This window comes from Cetorhinus maximus, chromosome 16, assembly GCF_964194155.1.
Source record: "Cetorhinus maximus chromosome 16, sCetMax3.hap1.1, whole genome shotgun sequence".
NCBI lineage: Eukaryota > Metazoa > Chordata > Chondrichthyes > Lamniformes > Cetorhinidae > Cetorhinus > Cetorhinus maximus.
In genome coordinates, this window is record NC_135894.1 from 89,583,120 (window position 1) to 89,603,386 (window position 20,267).

The window sequence follows — 20,267 nt, forward strand, 5'->3', positions numbered from 1 at the left end:
TAAACTCGCCCAAGATTATTGCAATCTCTTTATTACCAATATTTCTTCTTACATACTTTGCCCTACATTGTGGTTACTGTTAGGAAGCCTGTCGACCATTCCCACTAGTGATTTCTTTCCCCTACAATTCCTCATCTCCACCCAAACTGATTCTACATCCTGACCTCCTGAACCAAGGTCATCTCTAACTACTGCACAAACGCCATCCCTGATTAACAGTGGCCACTCTCACCTTTGAGCCAGAAGGTTTGGTGTCCCACTCCAGAGGGTTGAACACAGACATCTAGGTTGATGTTGAGGGAGTGCTGGACTGTTGGAGGTATGGTCTTTTGGATGAGATGTTAAACCAAGACCCTGTTGCCCCTTCAGGTGAGTGTGAAAGATCCCATGGCACTATTTCTAGAAACAGCAGAATGGTGTTCTTCCCGGTGTCCTGCCCAAAGTTTATCCCTCCGCCAACACCATTGACTGCTTGTTATGGCATTGCTGTCAGTGGGACCATGCTGTGATGCAAATTGGTTGCCACATTTCTTACATTACAATAGTGACTATAATTCAGGATACTTTATTGGCTTTAAAGTGTTCCTGACTGCCCCGAGATGATGAAAGACATTTTATAAATGCTAGTTTGTTCTTTGTTGAGGGAGGAAAATAAGAGAAAAATACTAATTTTCTAAAGGAAAAGGCAGTTTCAGTAGTCAGAATGTGATGTTATCTGGTTAATTATATGAAGTGAAGGACATGGACTGACTGATGAAACTGATACAAACATGTTTTTTTTACCTGCAGCCCAGGACACCCTTACTGAGTGCACAAGTATAAGTTCGGAACTCATCAGTTTACAAGTTGAATCATGCAGTGCCCCTGACTTAACATTAATCGACTTGCCCGGAATCGCCAGGGTTGCCATTGGTAATCAACCTCAAGACATCGGAAAGCTGGTAAAAAAAAAAACCTAATGATGGAGCTCAGTGTTGAACTTGTTACATTGTTTTGGTGGGGGTGCTGGTAAAATAGCAGGGAGCTCTCCTTTAATCATAAGAGATTGGACGTACTAACTGTACGAGCGGGTCTATACGTTCCTTGCATGCGGCTGCCTAGTTTTGTAAGGAAAAGGTTGATATTTGATATTAACTTTTAGTTTTTAAACTGTTAAGTAAGTTTCTGTTAGAAAGATAGGCCAGAATTTTCCGGCAGACGTGTGGGTGGCGGAGCCCGCACGTCAGTGCTTAAAATGTCACGCGAGTGTGCCGACGTCAGCACGTGGCATCGCGATATTTCAGTCGCCCACCATTAATTGAAGGCTTCATTAAGGCCCTTAACTTGCCAATTGTCCTGAATTTTGAGGGGCCCGTGTGAACTTCGGGTCGGCGCACAGGCCCAACGGGCAGGCAGGTAGGAGATGTTTTAAGAAAACTCATGCAATGTCGGGATATGTGGACTCAGAGGGGTTGTTCATGTTTTACACGAAGTTATAATTGCTGAAAGTCTTTAAATGTTGCCTGTGTGATTGTTAGCAGTTCACATCGATTTCCAAGAGCTTCTTGTGCACTTTGAAACCAGTCTGCAGACAGTAATCTTTCTCGTGCCTGCAGCTTTCTGGAGGCCTCCATTTAGCCTGGGGTATGGGTTCTGACTTCTCCACTGAAGGCAGCTCCCCTGAGGAGGAAGGGAGGGATAGAACAAGGAGGAGGCCAGGACTGGACAATCAGCCTCCAAGGGAGCCACCTTTGGGAGGCCAGGCGCAGGCACAAGGGGCACAGGGCCAAGAGGTTGTGCAAGGTGCAAGGGGCCGCAAGCGACGCCACTATCCTGCTGCCAGGGTATACAGCTGGCGAATCAGCTCCCTCAATATGACTGAGGTGCAGTGCCGAAGGAGGCTCTGACTCTCAAGAGAGACAGTCAACTATATCTGTTAGATGAATGGCCCTGAGATCTCCCCTAACTGTTTGGGTGGACACCCCATGCCAGCGGCTCTGAAGCTCACAGTTGCCCTCCACTTCTATGCCTCAGGCTCCTTCCAGGGCTCGGTGGGTGATCTTTGTGGTGTCTCCCAATCAGCTGTCCACACTTGTGCCAAGCAGGTTACAGACGCTCTGTTCAGACGGGTATCCACCTTCATCCACTTAGACCAGGCAAGTCAGACACAGTGAGCCAGAGGCTTCGCGACTATTGCTGGCTTCCCCCATGTCCAGGGTGCTATAGACTGTACACATGTGGCCATCAAGGCGCCAGCAGGTGAGCCCGGTGCCTTCGTCAACAGGAAGGGCTTCCGCTCCATGAACGTGCAGATAGTGTGTGATCACAGGATGCTGATTCTAAAAGTCTGTGCAAGGTACCCAGGCAGCTCCCACGATGCCTACATCCTCAGACACTCCCAGGTGCCGGGGCTCTTCAGTGCTCCAGCCCGGCTGGATGGATGGCTGCTGGGTGACAAGGGCTATCCCCTCAGAAGGTGGCTCATGACGCCTGTACGCCGTCCAAGAACAGAAGCTGAGCAGAGGTACAATAGGAGCCAGGGCACCACAAGGGCTGTGGTGAAGAGAGCCATCGGTCTTCTCAAGATGCACTTCCGTTGCCTGGACCGCTCAGGGGGCGCACTCCAGTACCCCCCAGATCGCGTCTCTCTGATCGGGGTAGTCTGCTGCGCTCTGCACAATCTTGCGCTGGAAAGGGGGGATGCAGTTGACGATGAAGACCTTGGCGCCCTGGATGAGGCTGCACATGACGAATCCAGCAGTGGCTCAGAGGATGAGGAAGCACAGGGCGATGATGAGGGGCAGAACGACAACCCGCGTTTACACCAAGGAGGCAGGGACACCCGGGACAATTTAATCCAAAGAACTTTCAGCTCGCTCCACACACATGGATCAGCAGGAACAGCATTGCCTGGCGCTTCCACACGTGGCACTTAGGTGCCAGATCTTCCACCTGATCAACTGCAAATAAGGGCTTAGTACAGAAACATCAATGTCCACTCAAACACTCATGATAAATATGTGAAAAAGAAAAATGCACCATAAACAATAGACCCTCAGCCATGGTAACAAAGGTGGGCTTTATTGTGTCCAAAAGAAAAGCACACTGCACTCTTTTGCGATAAGAAAAATATGGGTCCCTATTCTAAGGCCAGTACAAAATCACCAGTGACATACCTGTGGAGTGCCTAAGGTGCCTTATGCTTACGTTTCCGGGTGCTACGTCTACGTGCCACCTCATCGCTCGGAGTGGCTTGAGAGACAGCCTGCTGACTCTGCTGTCCTATTGGCCTCAATTACCTTGGCGGGCATCCTCTGGCCTGTGAAGCCTGTGATGGCCCCGCCTGGGAGAAAGTGGCCAGTTCCAGAACTGGCACCTCCCCAGTTGTCGCAGCCTCAACGGAAGAAACATTGACTGGCAGAGGGGCAGGGGAGCTGCTGCCCTCATCCGGAGCGCCCTGAGAGGAGCTCACAGCGACGGTAGGCAGCTGCTGTGCCAACGTAAGGTCCAAATCTACCTCCCTGCTCACTGCAGATGCATGGGCACTGAGTGCCAATGCTTGGTGTCCACAACATCTCCCACATTGGGAATGACCACCCATGGCCAGTACCACTGTGAGGGATTGCAGGTCAGAGTGTATCCCAATCATAAAATGTTCCATTCGATTGAAGTCCCTCTATGAGAGTCGCCAATCTCTCATTGGAGGAAGCCTGAAGCTTTGCCCTGAGGGTCAAACCTTCACGTGCACTCTGCCTGGATTCCTCCATCACAGAGAACAACTGAAGCATTCCCTCATGCAACCCTGCCAGATGCAAACGCATTTCCTGCCGCCTGTCCTGCAGCTGCTGCAATGGGGACAACTCCAGATGCACCTCATCAGTGCCGGACTCAGCATGTACCTCATCCCCTGCAGCCCTCCTGCTGCTGGAGCCATCAGCACTCTCTGCTCCTACCAACTCCTCCAACGATCGTGATGTGCCCTCTCCACTGTGACCCAGGACTCTAGCCGACGGTAAAGTCCCCACCGAGGTGTGTGTGTCTGCGCTGGTGCCTGGCTGGCTGAAATGATATGCCACAAGTTGCACATGTTGCCCCTCAGGTACGGAGAAGGGGGCCGCGGTGTCGAGGTGTGGGTCGCTCTGGTGGTGATGCTGAAATTAACAACAAGGACAGTGCATCAGTTAGCGTACATTCAGTTCAATCTTTCATCCCTTTCCATCCCACCGTCATAAGTAGCTCACCCTTCAAGACCCTAAGGAGAAGAACATTGGTGAGGTGGAAAAGAGTCAAGACGGGCCCCAACCATTAAACACACATGCAGACAGGCTGGTCAGATGGCCTCAGGAATGCCACATGGCATGTTATGAACCACAGGAGTGGGGAGAGTGCAGAGGTATCTGAGCTGGATGCATGCTGGCCTGGATAGTTCCGGGGCTGAGGAAACATCGCAAACAGTTGTGACATTTGTGGATCACAGGAGATTGACAGGTCACATTATTGGCCTTCATTCCGTTAGGAGGGGCATAGACCGGGTGGGTAGAAGGCAACATCTACCCTTGGCGCAGGGATGAGTAACGTGGTGGTATTCATCTAAGTTGAGTGCCATGAGGTTCACAGCTGAGGTGCTGAGGACCTTTTGGACAAAGTAATGTGGGGCGCACTGGCTGAAAGGGTGCAGGAGGCCCCAAACCCCCTAAGAGGCAATAACTCTTTGGCTGTGCAGCAGCGATCCAATGGCATGTGAGACCATGGTGATAGTGGTCACAAATGGGATAAGGTGACTTTGGAAGGTGGTGAAGACACGATTCCTCAAGGGGATGAAGGTCCCTTCTGTATGACCCACACGTCAGAATGTCTCAGTCTGTGAATGAGCATTGTTGCAGCATTAACAATTGCAGCAACCATCAGTGGTTTGGATGGTGGGCAGACAGAGTGGATGGGACTGTGGACCTCAAATACCTGGTCGCTGGACCCCAGCCTCGTTGCCGCCAGCAGCCCTGGCCTCCTGACTGCTGCACAGACCCATGGCCTGCTCTTCAAAGGTTATGAGGCGCTGGAGGAGGGCGTGCCCACCTCCAGCCCTCTGGCGCTCCCGGGCATTGTGGTGACTTTTTGCCTGCAAAACAGAGAAGAGGATTTATTGGTGCTGATCGCTCATGTACTCTGCACGCGCACACTGCACCCCAACCACAGTGGCCCATCCGAGGCCTCCAGCGGCTCCTGTCCACACTACTGGGGATCAGTCACCAGAAGATAGTACGGCTGCTCCCAACCCCCTCCCCCAGTGGCCACCTTGGACACATTCGGCGTCCATCACTTTGAATAACACACGGGTCTTAGTGCCCATGGCAAGGAGGTGCAACTAGGTGCAGCACCAATGCCAGCAGATGGCACTTGCCCAAAACACCTTGAGGCTACCCTTGCACCATGTCATTACCATCAATATGACATGTGTTGGAGTTCTGAGTATGTGTCTAGCTGCCTCCCCTGCAGGTTGCCCCCAGACTACTCAAATGCCACAAACACCAACATATGCTGCGGGGAGAACCCTTCTTCTCCTCAACCACTAAGGCTGGTATAAGCATGGTCAGTACCCATTTGCCCACCCAGCATGCAACAGATGCCCTCTGCAGTAACTACAGCAAGACACGGTTGGGGGGCTCAAAGGCTAAGGCTGCCTTCTGGGTCAAATGGCCAAGACTGACATGGTACTCACCCTTCCAGAACGCAGAAAATCATTGAATCTTTTCCTGCACTGGGTGCCTGTGCGCTGCACATCATCATGGGCGCTTACAGCGTCACCCACCTCCTCCCACGCCTGGGGGGGCCCTCCTCCTCCCATCCTCAGGATACAGAATGTGCCGACGGATAGCCATCTCTTGCAGGAGGACAGCAAGGTATGCATCGGAAAATCGGGGGGGGAACAGTGGCCCCCTGCTGGCCTCTCCTGCAGCCTGCCATCCTCCTCATCCTCTTCCTCTTCCTCTTCCTCTTCCCTCAATCCAGCATGTCCTTCTCTATGAGTGGCCGTGGTGCACTGCTTCAAGCAGGCTGCCTGGCCACTCTTTAAACATGCTGCCGGCCCCCATGACTATTTTCCCCTTCTCCACGGGACTCGCTTACCCGCTGGGTGGGCCTTAATTGTCCCGTCCGCGGAAAATGGCGGCGAGGCCCATTTCTCCAGCGGCAATCGCCTGCCCGCCACCGAGCCGGTCGGGCACGCCTGACCGACAAACAGAAAATTCTGGCCAAAGAGTTTCAGTTTCATTTCCTGTGAATTGTGTAGCAAAGACTGGGAAATGTGTCTGACTTTAGCAGAGGCAAAAATAGACGTTCTTTGTTTGGTGTCCGCATCGACTTCTGTAGGTCAGCAAACTATGAGATCAGTGACAGATTAATGCAAGAAGTTGTAGCTAAGATGGTCAACTCCTCCTCCAAACACATGTTTGGCCTCTAACTACTTCCAGTCAAATGATTTGATTGACAGCTCTGTCAAGTGAAAGCCACAATAAAGTGTCGGCAGCGATTCTTGTCAAACCTGTAGTTATAGTAGTTACACGTAGAGACATGTGGATACTTGCGCAGCCAGAATTGTGAAAGATTTAAATGGTGGGCGATGAGAATAGATGATTTAATTGTGTGCTCAATTTTTTTAAATTATTCATGAGACTCACTATGAAAGATCCATTGGTGCACATATGGGGCATATATATTTGTGAGTTGCTGCTCCCATGATGGGACTTTGCTAGATGGGAGTGTAGGTTACAAAATCAGACCATTAGCATTGCAATCCTACCTCTACCCTCTGGTCCTGTCTTGTGCCACTCCATACCAGTTGCCTCATCTTGCAAAATTACACTTATAATATCTGTCAGTAAATAATGTTTATCTTCCAGACCAAAGGACTCATCAGGAGCTATATTCAAAGAAAGGAAACTATTATTTTGGTTGTCATTCCCTGCACCATGGACATTGTGACCACTGAAGCATTGAAGATGGCACATGAGTTTGATCCTGAAGGAGAAAGAACACTGGGTAAATCAAAACAAGGTTCAGAGGCACTTGGGTGGAAGAAGAATGTAAAATGTATTAGACACCGGAAATGTTTTGAGCATAAGTATAAGCCAAGAATGAGAAAAGGCTATTATGCCCATTAAGCTTGTCCCTCTAGTACTCCAACTGACTCAGCCCAGCTGCTTTTTAAACACTCCCATTGTTTATGATTCCACTGACTTACCTGGGGAGTGACAAGTGAAGGCTGGATCAACAATTTAAGTGACCAGACATTGAGGGGTTGAATTTTGTCTGGGCCTGACTTTGGGCCCAGGCTCAGAGATCCATGCATGGTGCTTCTCCCAGCAAGAAGGCTCACAAATTGGGCCTCAGGCCCTGTGAACATTTTATACTCTGTCTGCTGGCACCAGTCACACCTCCATAGGCGGTTGAAGGTGCCAAATGTCGAGGTCACCTACACTCCTCACCTACAGCGGTTGGTGGGTAATTCCTGAGTGGGAGGGTTAGACGGGGCAAAGGGGTAATGTTGATTGCCCCATACCTTGTATTGGCAACCACAGCGGCTACATAAAACCCCTGAGCAGGACAGCACCAGAGCTTTCTGCGCTCATCGGAAAAATGTGGCTGCTAGTCATCCCTCTGCCACATTTGTCTGCATTTTGCCTGCTTTATGGCCCAAAAATTGGTGAAGTGCAAAACAATTTCTACCCTGGATGTAGCTGCAACTTAATTTCCAAGAAGTTCATGCCCTTCTGCATTCTCAATGTAACTAACTGCTTTCACAAGTCATCAGTAAGGCTTTTATACAGCGTGGCAGAATAAAATAAATTAACTGTGGAATGTGATCCCAAAAGAAGTGAGAAATAAGTTCTGAAACCTATGCACTAAAAAAGAAACGTGATGTGTTAAGGATGATTCCGTGAACTGGTTTCCCTAGGGGGTGGATGGGGTCAGGGTTTGGGTTATCATGTTTTTAAGCATCTGCTTTGGTTTGTTTGAAGTGGTTGGCCAATTTTTGTGGGCTTTCTAGCCAGTATTGTGTCTGGAATTCGCTGCCAGAGGAGGTGGTGGAAGCAGGTACGATAGTGGTGTTTAAGAGGCAGCTTGATAAATACATGAACAGGATGGGAATAGAAGGATACGGACCCCGGAAGTGCAAAATGTTTTAGTTTGACGGGCAATATGATCGGCGCAGGCTTGGAGGGCCGAAGGGCCTGTTCCTGTGCTGTACTTCTCTTTGTTCTTCTTTGTTCTTTGTTATTTATGTACTCCACTGTTGTGAGAGTGCTGATTAGTTGGCAAGTTTCCACAATTGGACAACATTTGCTACATAATCCTCAGTGTGCTAAGAATTACACTGACAACCAATTTAAGATTGTCAGTCAAACTCGCAGTGCATATTTGCATGTACTGGAAGCTACATATCTCCATCCACAGGGCCCTGTTCTTTGCAGGCAGAAAAAACATGTACACACATCGCGTCTGTTTCAACTAAACAAAATAAGTGACAGCCATTCGCTGACTCATTACTCAGGGCAATGCCTTGATCAAGTAGGGTCAAGCTGCCTGGTTTAAGTTTCAAACAATGCTTGGCGGTTAACTGTCAGTCACCATCACTGGTGCTTTCGCCATGGCAACACCTCTACTCCACTTTCTAGCTTTGTCTCTCAGTACTTTTTAAAAATTCATTCACAGGATGTGGGCATCGCTGGCTAGGCCAGCATTTAGTGCTGGATGGGTAATAAGCTGCCTCCTTAAACTACTGCAATCCATGTGTTGTAGGTACACCCACAGTGCTGTTGGGCAGGAGTTCTGGATTTTGATCCAGCGACAGTGAAGGAACAGCGATCCAGTTCCAAAAATGTTATTTTTGAATAGTTTCCACATGTCAGTTGACAATAATGAATTAGCTAATAAAGAATAAAAGCCTTGCAATTAGATAACGTTAATGACAGGGGTAGAGCACTTCTTGTAGAAGAATGTCATCAGCAAGCAGTCCTAGATTTTACATAGCCGGACCAGAGTAAACTTCCCTGTAATCCATCCTGGCAATATATATCTTAACTGCCCTTCAGAACAGGACCCCTGCTGTATCAAATACCAATGTTTCATTGCCTTGCACAAACATTCCTGCATCCCTTTTTGAATGAGATGGCCAATTTCAAACATTCAGACAACACAGATGAAGCCATTCGGCCCAACATACATTTGAAAGCTGTCCAATTAGTCCCATTTTCCTGTCCTTTCCCCCACAGTTCCACAAATCTTTCCTTTGCAGGTTTATGCCCAATTCCCTTTGAGAGGTAGCACTGAGTCTCTTCTTGCTACCTTTTCAGACAGTGCCTGAACAATTTATAGCATGAAAAGAAATTGCCTTCATCCCCACTTTCGTTCTTATGCCAATTATCTTCAATCCATATCTTCTGATTACCAACCCATCTGTCAGTGGAAAATGTTACTCCTGATTCACCCTAACAAAACCCTTTATCATTTTGAAAACCTCTTAAATCATCTTTTAGCCTTCTCTGCACCGAGGAGAGCAATCTGACCTCCTCTGGTCTTCCCACATTATTTGGTGCTGATACTTTTCTGAGGACAATGTTGTCCTCCACATTTCACTGGTAACTGAATTCACACTAAGTAAACTCATTTAGCACAGGAACTTTTACAGCTGCTAGGGAGGAAAGCAATGTCCCCTCCAGGCTGCATGGGTCTACAGCCGCATGGCAACCCCGAAGTTACCACAAGATTGTGCCATTTAAGATAATGCAGAAAAATATTTAAAGGTACCTGTTACGGCTACGTGCGGAGGGGTACAAACGACTACCCCTATAGTACCACCCTATGTCTGACCGTAACAGGGTTTGTTGTGAATTTAGAAGGATGAAGGAATTTCACTCAATGGCTGGGATTTTCCAGCCCTGTCATAGCAGGACCCGCTGCGGAAGATTCAGTGGCGGGTGGGGCCAGAAAATCCCTTCTAATGTCCGTGTTTAACCATTTATGTACTGACTGCAAAGAAACGAGTCTGACAGGCTTTCTCGAGGTTTAAAACAAAAAGAGGTTTTTTTTTAATTGAGTTAAAAACCCACCCAGGCAAAGATAGCAAAATATTTAAAAGGGGAAATTCGCGCTTCTCGAACGTTTGCCACCCGCATTTGCACACAAGCAAGCAAAATTTAAAAGTTATACTGTAGGCATTTACTATCTTAGTCAAATTAAAGTCCAATGCTGAAAAGCTTTCTAAGACCTTTTATGAGTCCTTGGCTGCTTCAGTGTGGCTGCGGCAGAGATTTTTCCAAGTCCCGTTAGATTCCAGGAGTTGTGTTGAAGTTCATGTAAGTGTAATTGCCGGAGACAGTTTATTTTTAATCCGTAATTCCATCTCTTCCAGAAGTCGATGAGTTTTGCACCTGAGCTTCCTTTTGATGGAACATTCACTATCTCTGTACTGGATTTTTTTTAAACTGTAAGAGATAGGGTCTTAACTTGGGGAAAGGAGAGATGGGAGTTCCTTACTGCTCCATTGGCAGCTTTTCTACACTATTCAATTGTTTGTAACTTGCATGCTGTGCTAAAGAGATTTCAAAATAGTTCCTTTAGACCTCTTTCTCACCATAATGATTTCAGAAGGGGTTTGTTTAGCCAATGTCTGAACTAACTGCTTTTGTTTCATGGCTGAGGGGGTCAGTGGATTCTGTAATGTAACAGCCATTAACCCCCCGAATGAGTCATTATCCACCTTGATGAGACAGGAAGGCATATAACCATTGTTCTAGCAGACTTTGTCTCCACTGGAGAGGTAGACTTATGGAAGTGTAAATGCTATGTCCAGTACATTTCAGTAGATTCCTTTGAAGTGATTATTTTACATCCTCAAGTGTGAAATTCCAGAGAAGGATGCACGTCTGAATGGTATTCCACATTGGAACTTTCCAGAAACTGGTCACAGGCAATACCAGACGTCAGGTGACTCTGGCAGCCACCTTAAGTCAGTGTATTTTCTTGGCTTTATAAAGACCTTTTAAACAGTTCAGTATATGTTTGGTTAGCTGGTGAAAATACAGATTAATATCACTCATGCAGAAGTCACATCACCATGACAGTACCACATCCTGAAATGAATAGATGGGACATTGGAGAGGAGATTGATCAGATCTACTTCCCTGAGGTGCTAAGCTCTAATGTTTAATTTTCCAGGTGTTTTAACAAAACCGGACTTAATTGACAAAGGCACGGAAGAAAGTATTTTTAACATCATTGAGAATAAAGTTGTTCCCCTGAAAAGGGGTTACATACTTGTCAAGTGCCGTGGGCAGAATGAGCTGAATGCAAATACGACAATGTCTGCTGCACTGGAGGAAGAAGTCACATTTTTGAAGAACAGCTCACATTTTCGGTATTATTTTCCATCAAGGACAAATGTGACTTTTTCTTACTACTGTAATCAAATTGTATCTTGCTTTCATCAATACTCTACTTAATGCTCTTGAAGGTGTTTCTCACGTGTCGGTGCAGACTCGATGGGCCGAAGGGCCTCTTGCACTGTGACTCTGTGATTCTGTGTGATTCTGTGAAGGTGCCTACACTTGCTGAGATGCAACCATCCCATTGCACAATCTTTTAGAAGTTTACTGCAGTAATTATTCCTCACAACTGAAGCTTAGACATGAATAGATGGTGGCCTCTAATGTATGGTGGTTCAAGATTGTCTAAATAGAATGCTAAAAGGAAGGACTGGTCAATATAACGACCCTTATAGAAGCCGCTGAATATTCTGTTGATTGAAATGGGAGAACAAAATGGTGGGTTCCATTATTGGCTTGCAGTCCTAACGAATCATAAAAGATTACAGAATGAGAGGAGGCCATTTGGCCCATCAAGTCCATGCCAGCTCTCTACAAGAGTAATTTAGCTAATCCCACTTCTCTGTCCTTTCCCAGTTGTCCTACAATCTCTCTTCCTTCAGGTGTTTATATCTAACTCCCTTTTGAAAGCCAGGATTCAATCTGATTTAACGGATAGAAAATGGGATAAAAGGAGGGATAAAAAGGGGATAAAACCATGGATAAATGAATAGAAGTAAAAATAAGTGGATAAAAATAAAAAATATTAAAAACAAGGAGGTCTGACTGGCCTGTAGTTGTTATTAGGACTCAATGGCATTTTAATGGCCTACTGACTCCGACTAAGGGAAGTTTTGACTGAATGGTCTGTAGGCCATTAAAATGCCATTGAGTCCTAATGACATCATGAGATGCCTACCTGACTCTGCTGGCACCTCAGCCACCTAAAAATAATGCCTGGTTGAAGTGGTGACTCATAGGATTTGAACATTGTAGGGACAGTAAGTACCCTTTGATACTTTTATCTCCATTCATGTCCCATTTTTGCCTGAGTTGCATAAAAGTCCTCCTCAAAAGTCTTGTTTTTTTAAACAAAAACCACCTTTTCCCTGAAGTTCTGCAGATTTAACTGTCACCCTTGATAATCCAGCAGCAAAACAGTCCCAAAGCAATTCCAAATAATTCAATGGTAGGTAATTTTGACTCTGGGCCACAGTATAAAACAGGTGCTATCAAACCAACCTACCCCCATCCCCCCTGTTTTCATTTACTTCAATGTCAGAAGAGATGCATTATGGACAACTGTACACTTGCATCCATTATACAATGTGGACCAGTATACAATATCACCTACTGACTCTTGTCAGTCATGCACTATCATCCAAAATCCAAACTATCCACCATGAATCCTCCTTCTGTTCCAGAATTAAACTGTATGAAAATCTGTAGCAAGTAAGGAACAAAAACAAAAGATGTGCAAGGAAATACATTATGCAGGTTAGCCCAATAGGAAGGAGGATAGTTTATTCCCACCATTTCCATATTCACCTCAGCCACACTTTTAGAAATGATACAGAACACTGGCAAAGACTTGGCGGGAGGAGGGGGAGGGGGGGGGAAGGCCACCTGTTCACCCTCTTGGTTCTGATAAGTTGTATTACAACAACAACTTGCATTTTGATTGCACCTATGGATATAGTAATATGTCCCAAGGAGAGTTATCTGACCAAACTTGACACGGAAGCCTAATGAAGAAAAAGGAAAATAAAATGTCCCTTGCAAAATTATATTAGTATGTGCCTCTCTGTCTCCACAGGCCACTGCTGGAGAAAGGCGTTGCATCCTTCGAACATCTGTCTGAAAAACTCACCAATGAGCTCATTCACCAAATCGCGGTTAGTCACATTTACTCTGTATGGTGAAGACTTTCCATTGGATAAAATAGGCTGGGGGTGGACATGATCCAGATCATTTTTTAAGTGATGAGAATTGCGGATTATACGGTCATGAGTAGTGCTTGCTATCAGATTGCATTTAGGCGTCGTCTCTTGTTGAAAATGATAAACGCGATGGCGTAAATAACAAAAGAAACTATTTTGCGGGGGGGATCCAGAACAGAGAGGGCTACATCTTAAAATTAGAGCTAAGCTCTTTCAGGAGTGAAATCCAGTGGCCCCTGTTTTCCCAAAGGGTAGTGGATGGCCAGAACCCACTCCCTCGAAAGGCTTTTGAGGCTGGGACAAATGTCATTTTCACAGCTGAAAATGGGAGTTTTTTATTCTGCATGGGATAGGGAGCAAAGGCAAGTAAATGCCAGCGGACTCTTTGAAGTATAGCCCAAAAAAAGCACAATGCCCTTCAGGAATAGAGGGGGAAGAGAAGCAAAGTCAATTCTCAGTGGATCACTGTGAATTTGCTCAACTGCTTGAAGCGTTCTGAGGTTCAATTGTCAGTGGCTCGATTGCAAGCATCTCTGTGTACAACGTCTTTCTGATTCAATTTGCTTTGTAAAGAACTGGCTGCCAATCATGGAGGAAGCTCTTCGGGAGAAAGTCGTGGAAATCCAAAATAATTTGAATGAACTGGGCTGCAACACTCCAGAAGACATTCAGGCGAGAAAATTATTCCTGAACTGCGTAAGTTGAGATGCGAGATGCGCACCCTTGTAGATCTTTAGATGGCCGATAGGGACAAGGCTTTGATTCTAATGCACTGGGCATGGCGGAAATCTGATGGCGGGGAGGGGGGGTGGCTGGGGAGGGGCGGTGGTGGAGATAAGTAAAAAGTGGCTTACTTCCCCTGATGAGAAGAGATTGGACATACTGGGGTTACTTTCCCTGGAGCAGAGGAGATTGAGGGGGAATACGATTGAGGTGTGTAAAATTATGAGGGGCGTAGATAGGGTAGACAGGAAGGAACTTTTTCGCTTCATAGAGGGATCAAGCAGGGTATAGATTCACTGCTTGAAAGGGTGGTAGAGGAAGAAACCCTCGTAACATTTAAGAAGTATTTGGATGTGCACTTGCGTTGCCATGGCATACAAGGCCATGGGCCTAGTGCAGGAAAATGGGATTAGAATAGTTAAGTACTTGTTTGAGCGGTGCAGACTCAATGGTCGAAGGGCCTTTTTCTGTGCTGTAGACTTCTATGAGTCTGAGTTCTGGACCTTGGCTAGCTGGTGGGAGCAGGAATTCATTAAGCAAGAGGCTGCAGTCAGGGACATGTGGGGATTGATAAGTGGCAATGAGGGTGGCCAAGAACAGAGACCACCCAGGAATCCTGGGGCACGATGTGGGAAAAGGGGAGGCGTTGGTGGGGGGGACTCTATGCCCCCCTGGTTATTGATCCCCCCACCAAGGGGAAAAGTTCCTTCCTGTCTACCCTATCTATGCCCCTCATAATCTTATACACGTCAATCATGTACCCCCTCAATCTCCTCTGCTCCAGGGAAAATAACCCCAGTCTATCCATTCTCTCCTCATAACTAAAACTCTCCAGCCCAGGCAATATCCTGGTAAACTCCTCTGCACTCTCTCTAGTGCAGTTACATCCCTCCTATAATGCGGATTCTAGAATTGTATGCAATACTCTAGCTGTGGCCTGACCAGCGTTTTATACAGAACAAAAATAAAAATATCTGGAAAAACTCAGCAGGTCTGACAGCATCTGTGGAGAGGAACACAGTTAACGTCTGACAGCAGATATCACACCTGCTGAATTTTTCCAGGTATTTTTATTTTTGTTTTGGATTTCCAGCATCCGCAGTTTTTTGCTTTTATCTCAACGTTTTATACAGTTCCAGCATAACCTCCCTGCTCTTATATTCTATGCCTCGGCTAATAAAGGCAAGTATCTTATATGCCTTCTTAACCACCGTATCTACCCGTCCCACTACCTTAAGGGACTGGTGGACATGCATACCAAGGTCCATCTGATCCTCGGTACTTCTTAGGGCCCTACCATTCATCGTGTATTCCCATGCCTTGTTTGTCCTGCCCAAGTGCATCACCTCACACTTATCCAGATTAACTTCCATTTGCCACTGATCAGCCCATCTGACCAGTCCATCTATATCCTCCTGTAATCTAAGGCTATCCTCCTCACTACTTAGCACCCCACCAATTTTCGTGTCATCCGCAAACTTACTGATCAACCCTCCTACATTCAAGCCTAACTCGTTTATATATACTACAAACAGCAAGGGACCCAACACTGATCCCTGTGGAACCCCACTGGACACAGGCACCCAGTCACAAAAACACCCCTCGACCATCACCCTCTGCTTCCTGCCACTCAGCCAATTCTGGATCCAATTTGCCAAATTGCCTTGGATCCCATGGGCTCTTATCTTCGTTATCAGTTTCTTATGCAGGACCTTATCAAAATCCTTGCTGAAGTCCAAGTAGACTACATCAAATGCATTGCCCTCATCTACACACCTGGTCCCCTCTTTGAAAAATTCAATCAAATTGGTCAGACATGACCTCGCCTTGACAAAACCATGCTGACTTTCCTTGATTAAACCCTGCCGCTCCCAAGTGTAGGTTAATTCTGTCCCTCAGAATTGCTTCCAATAGTTTCTCCATCACTGAGGCTAGACTGACTGGCCTGTAGTTCCCTGGTTTATTCCTTCCTCCCTTCTTGAATAACAATACCACATTAGCTGTCCACCAGTCCTCTGGCACCTCTTCTGTGATCAGAGAGGTATTGAATATTATTGCCAGTTCCCCTGCTATCTCCTCCCTTGCCTCACTCAACAGCCTCACTCAACAGCCTGGGATACATTTCATCCGGGCCTGGAGATTTATCTACTTTTAAGCCTGCCAGACTACTTAGAACCTCCTCCCTTTCTGTGCTAATTTCTTTAATTATATCCCAGTCCTTCTTTTGATTTCCATACCCATGTTGTCCCTTTCACTTGTGAACACCGTCACAAAATATTCATTTAGAACCCTACCTATGTCTTCCGGCTCCACACACAAATTACCACTATGGTCCTTAATGGGCCCTACTCTTTCCCTAGTTATCCTCTTACTATTAATGTACTTGTAAAATAACTTTGGATTTTCCTTTATTTTACCTGCCAATGTTTCTTCATGTCCCCTTTTTGCTCTCCTAATTTCCTTTTTAAGTTCCCCCCTACACATTCTATACTCCTCTAGGGCTTCTGCTGTTTTGAGCCCTCGGTACCTGCCATAAGCCTCTCTTTTTCTCTTTATCCAATCCTGTATATCCCTCGACAACCAGGGTTCCTTGGGTTTGTTGGTCCCACCCTTTGTCTTTACTGGAATATGTTGGCACTGTACACTCCCTATTTCCTTCTTGAATGAGTCCCACTGCAGATTTACCTAAAAGTAGGTGCTCCCAGTCCACTCTGGCCAAATCATATATGATCTTATTAAAATCGGCCTTCCCCCAGTTTAGAACTCTGATTTCTGGCCCATCCTTTTCCTTTTCCATAACAACCTTGAATGTAACCGAGTTATGATCATCTATCTGCTAAATGCTCCCCCACTGATACCTTTACCACTTGCCCGGCTTCATTCCCTAAAATTAAGTCCAGGACCATGTCTCTCTTGTAGGACCTTCTACGTACTGGCTTAAAAAGCTCTCCTGGGTGCACTTTAAGAATTCCACTCCCTCTAAACCTATCACTATGACTAACCCAGTTCATGTTGGGGAAGTTGAAATCCCCCACTATTACTAACCTATTATTTTTACACTTCTCTGAAATTTGACTACACATCTGCTCTTCTATTTCTCTCTGACTGTTTGGGGGCCTATAGTACACCCCCAGCAATGTGATTGCTCCTTTTTTGTTTTTCAGTTCTACGCATATGGCTTCATTTGAGGTGCCTTCTAAGATGTCATCCCTCCTTACTGCTGTAATTGTTTCCCTGATCAATATTGCAATACCCCCAACTCTTTTACCTCCTTCCCTGTCTCACCTGAAGACCCTATATCCTGGAATATTGAGCTGCCAATCCTGCCCCTCTCTCAACCATGTCTCTGCGACAGCAATGACATCATACTTCTATGTGTTAATTTGTGCCCTCAACTCATCTGCCTTATTTGTCAGACTCCTTGCATTAAAATAAATACCATCCAACCTTGCCAAACTCCCTTGTACCTTAATTGACCTATAATTTCTATGCTTTCCAGACTCAGAACCTCCTCTCAGGACCCCATTCCCATACCAAGTTAGTTTAAACCCTCCCCAACAGCACTAGCAAACCTCCCTGCAAGGATGTTGGTCCCATTCCAGTTCAGGTGCAACCTCGTCCGCCTTGTACAGGCCCCACCGCCCCCAGAAACAGGCCCAATGTCCCAGAAATCTAAAGCCCTCCCTCCTGCACTGTTTCTCCAGCCACGCATTCATCTGGACTAACCTCCTATTTCTATACTCACTAGCGCATGGCACCTGAAGTAATCCAGAGATTACTACCTTTGAGGACCTGTTTTTTAATCTGTTTCCTAGCTCATTAAATTCTGCTTGCAGGACCTCATCGCTCTTTCTACCTATGTCATTGGTGCCAATATGTACCACAATCTCTGTCTGTTTGCTCTCCCCCTTTAGAATGCCCTGCAGCCGTTCAGTGACATCCTTGACCCTGGCACCAGGGAGGCAGCATACCATCCTGGAGTCACGTCTACGGCCACAGAAACGCCTGCCTGTTCCCCTTACTATCTCCTACCACTATTGATCTTCCCCTATTTTTCCTCCCACCCTATGCAGCTGAGCCACTCACAGTGCCATGAGCGTGGCTGCACTCCCCAGAGGAGCCATCACTCTCACCTTTTTCCAACATAGAAAAACAGTTCTTAAACGAGATGCACCCTGGGGATTTCCTGACTACCTGCCTGACACCGTTTTTCTGACCGGTCACCCATTCCCTCTCTGTCTGCACTCCCGTAAGCTGTGGGGTAACGACGTCTAAAAATGTGCTATCCATGAAACTCTTAGCCTCGCGTATGCACCTCAGTGCCTCCAGCTGTTGCGCAAGCTCCAAAATCTGGAGCTCAAGTAGCTGCAGTTGGTGGCACTTCTGCACATGTGGTCGGTCAGAGCGCAAGGACCATCAAGGACTTGCCACGTGTTGCAGGCAGTACATAACACAGGACTGAGCTGCCCTGCCATGCCTATATTTGAAAAAAAAACCTTACTTTAAGTTAGATACAGTAAAAAAAAGTTAAATTATTTATGCACTTTAAATAAAAAATAGAACTCTTACCTTTCCTTAGTTAAATCTATTTTAAACTGGAGAAAAACACTTGCCCGCTACTCACCAATCAGCTCTCACCTTTGTACTGATGTCACTTTTTGAAGCTTCCCGCATTCGCACTGGTTCTGATCTTTCTGCCGTGCTCTCACGCTGTCTTGTGATGTCACTCTTGTTATTTTCAACAAGAAGTGACTGCAGGACACTCTTCCCAGACTGCTTCACCGCAATGCTGACTGCAGGACACTCTTCCCAGACTGCTTCACCGCAATGCTGACTGCAGGACACTCTTCCCAGACTGCTTCACCGCGATGCTGACTGCAGGACACTCTTCCCAGACTGCTTCACCACGATGCTGACTGCAGGACACTCTTCCCAGACTGCTTCACCGCGATGCTGACTGCAGGACACTCTTCCCAGACTGCTTCACCACGATGCTAACTGCAGGATACTCTTCCCAGACTGCTTCACCACGATGCTGACTGCAGGACACTCTTCCCAACTGTCTGGGTTCAGGTGAGAGTCAGGGAAAATGTATGAATATCCCGAGACTCCCCTGGTTCACCACCCACTTTTGGGCTTGCACGTACCATACCTGACCTCTCCCCTTTATAACCAGCACCACCATGCACTTTAAAAAATACTTGTACACACTGGGAAACAATAGTCACTACAATAGGCTGGGCTTGCATTATACAAGAGGGTACATTTTGCGTTCGCAGTTCTGGAATAGAAGCCCACCTGCTGGTAGTGGCTAGTGGTAATTCAGTAATTTGGGGCAGTATCACCATCGGGATTTTCCATGCACAAATTTCCACTATCCACTCACCATAGAAAGCTCCATGACAGGAACACATGTTCATAAAGTCTACTCTGACCTTACTCAATTTTTCTGTGAGCGAGATGGTGAGTTTGATTCCTGTTTATGTTTGACCATATAACCTAAGCTGGGTGCCTTGCAAGTTTTTTTGTTATTTCTGCTTCTTACCTTAGTCTCCTTTGGCAAGGCATCCACCATTCTCAAATGAGTTGATTGCCTCGCTGCCACCCAATGTATGAAGCTAGGATTCACACCCTGATTCCACACAACAAACTTAAGATCAGTTGACTGATGGCCATGTAACATTAGGTGTATTTATTATTAATGTAATTATTCTTTTGTGTACCCTCATCTACTGTTCCATTAATTTATTAATTCATTTCTGCCTGTGTCAATGTCACTATCTGACTGCGCCTTCTACTTATGTGAATTTCATTCCCCAATGGCCACTTCAACATTTATTCATTGAGCTCCTCCTGCCCATTAATCTTTGAATTTATTCATGTGGCAGTGGCCACCCTGTATGAATTTACTAATTCACTGGTGCCTCCTTACTTGCACTCTTATGTTCATCAGTGAGCTTTCATTGGTTTGAGTGCATTCATACATGTCATTTTGTGTTGGTTTGTCTACGCTGGGTGCTTATGTGATGACATTGCATCCAACAAACCCACCAGCTGGAAATTGAATAACCCCTGAGTGGTGGTAAATTGGTCTACCAGCCCTCCCTCACCCCCCCACCCCCATCCCCCCCACCCCCACCACCCCCCTCCCCACTTTTCAATTCCAGTGAGCTACGGGTGCTGGTTCTGCAGAGCGTGGTCAACAAGACTGAACAGCTGGGATAACAGCCAAGGATCTAACGTGATCCCAAGATCAGGAAGGGTT

At 46.4% G+C, this 20,267-nt stretch overlaps 1 protein-coding gene across 2 annotated transcripts in view; it reads left to right on the forward strand.

Annotated features, from left to right (window-relative positions):
- LOC144691812 (interferon-induced GTP-binding protein Mx-like) overlaps window positions 1–20,267 on the forward strand; it is a 42,622-nt gene that overhangs the window by 14,470 nt on the left and 7,885 nt on the right. For both annotated transcript variants that reach the window (XM_078560319.1, XM_078560320.1), the window contains exons 3-7: window positions 790–941; window positions 6,876–7,014; window positions 11,194–11,392; window positions 13,156–13,234; window positions 13,853–13,975. In XM_078560319.1, the coding sequence (XP_078416445.1) occupies window positions 790–941; window positions 6,876–7,014; window positions 11,194–11,392; window positions 13,156–13,234; window positions 13,853–13,975 (692 nt within the window). The remainder of the gene's footprint in view (window positions 1–789; window positions 942–6,875; window positions 7,015–11,193; window positions 11,393–13,155; window positions 13,235–13,852; window positions 13,976–20,267) is intronic.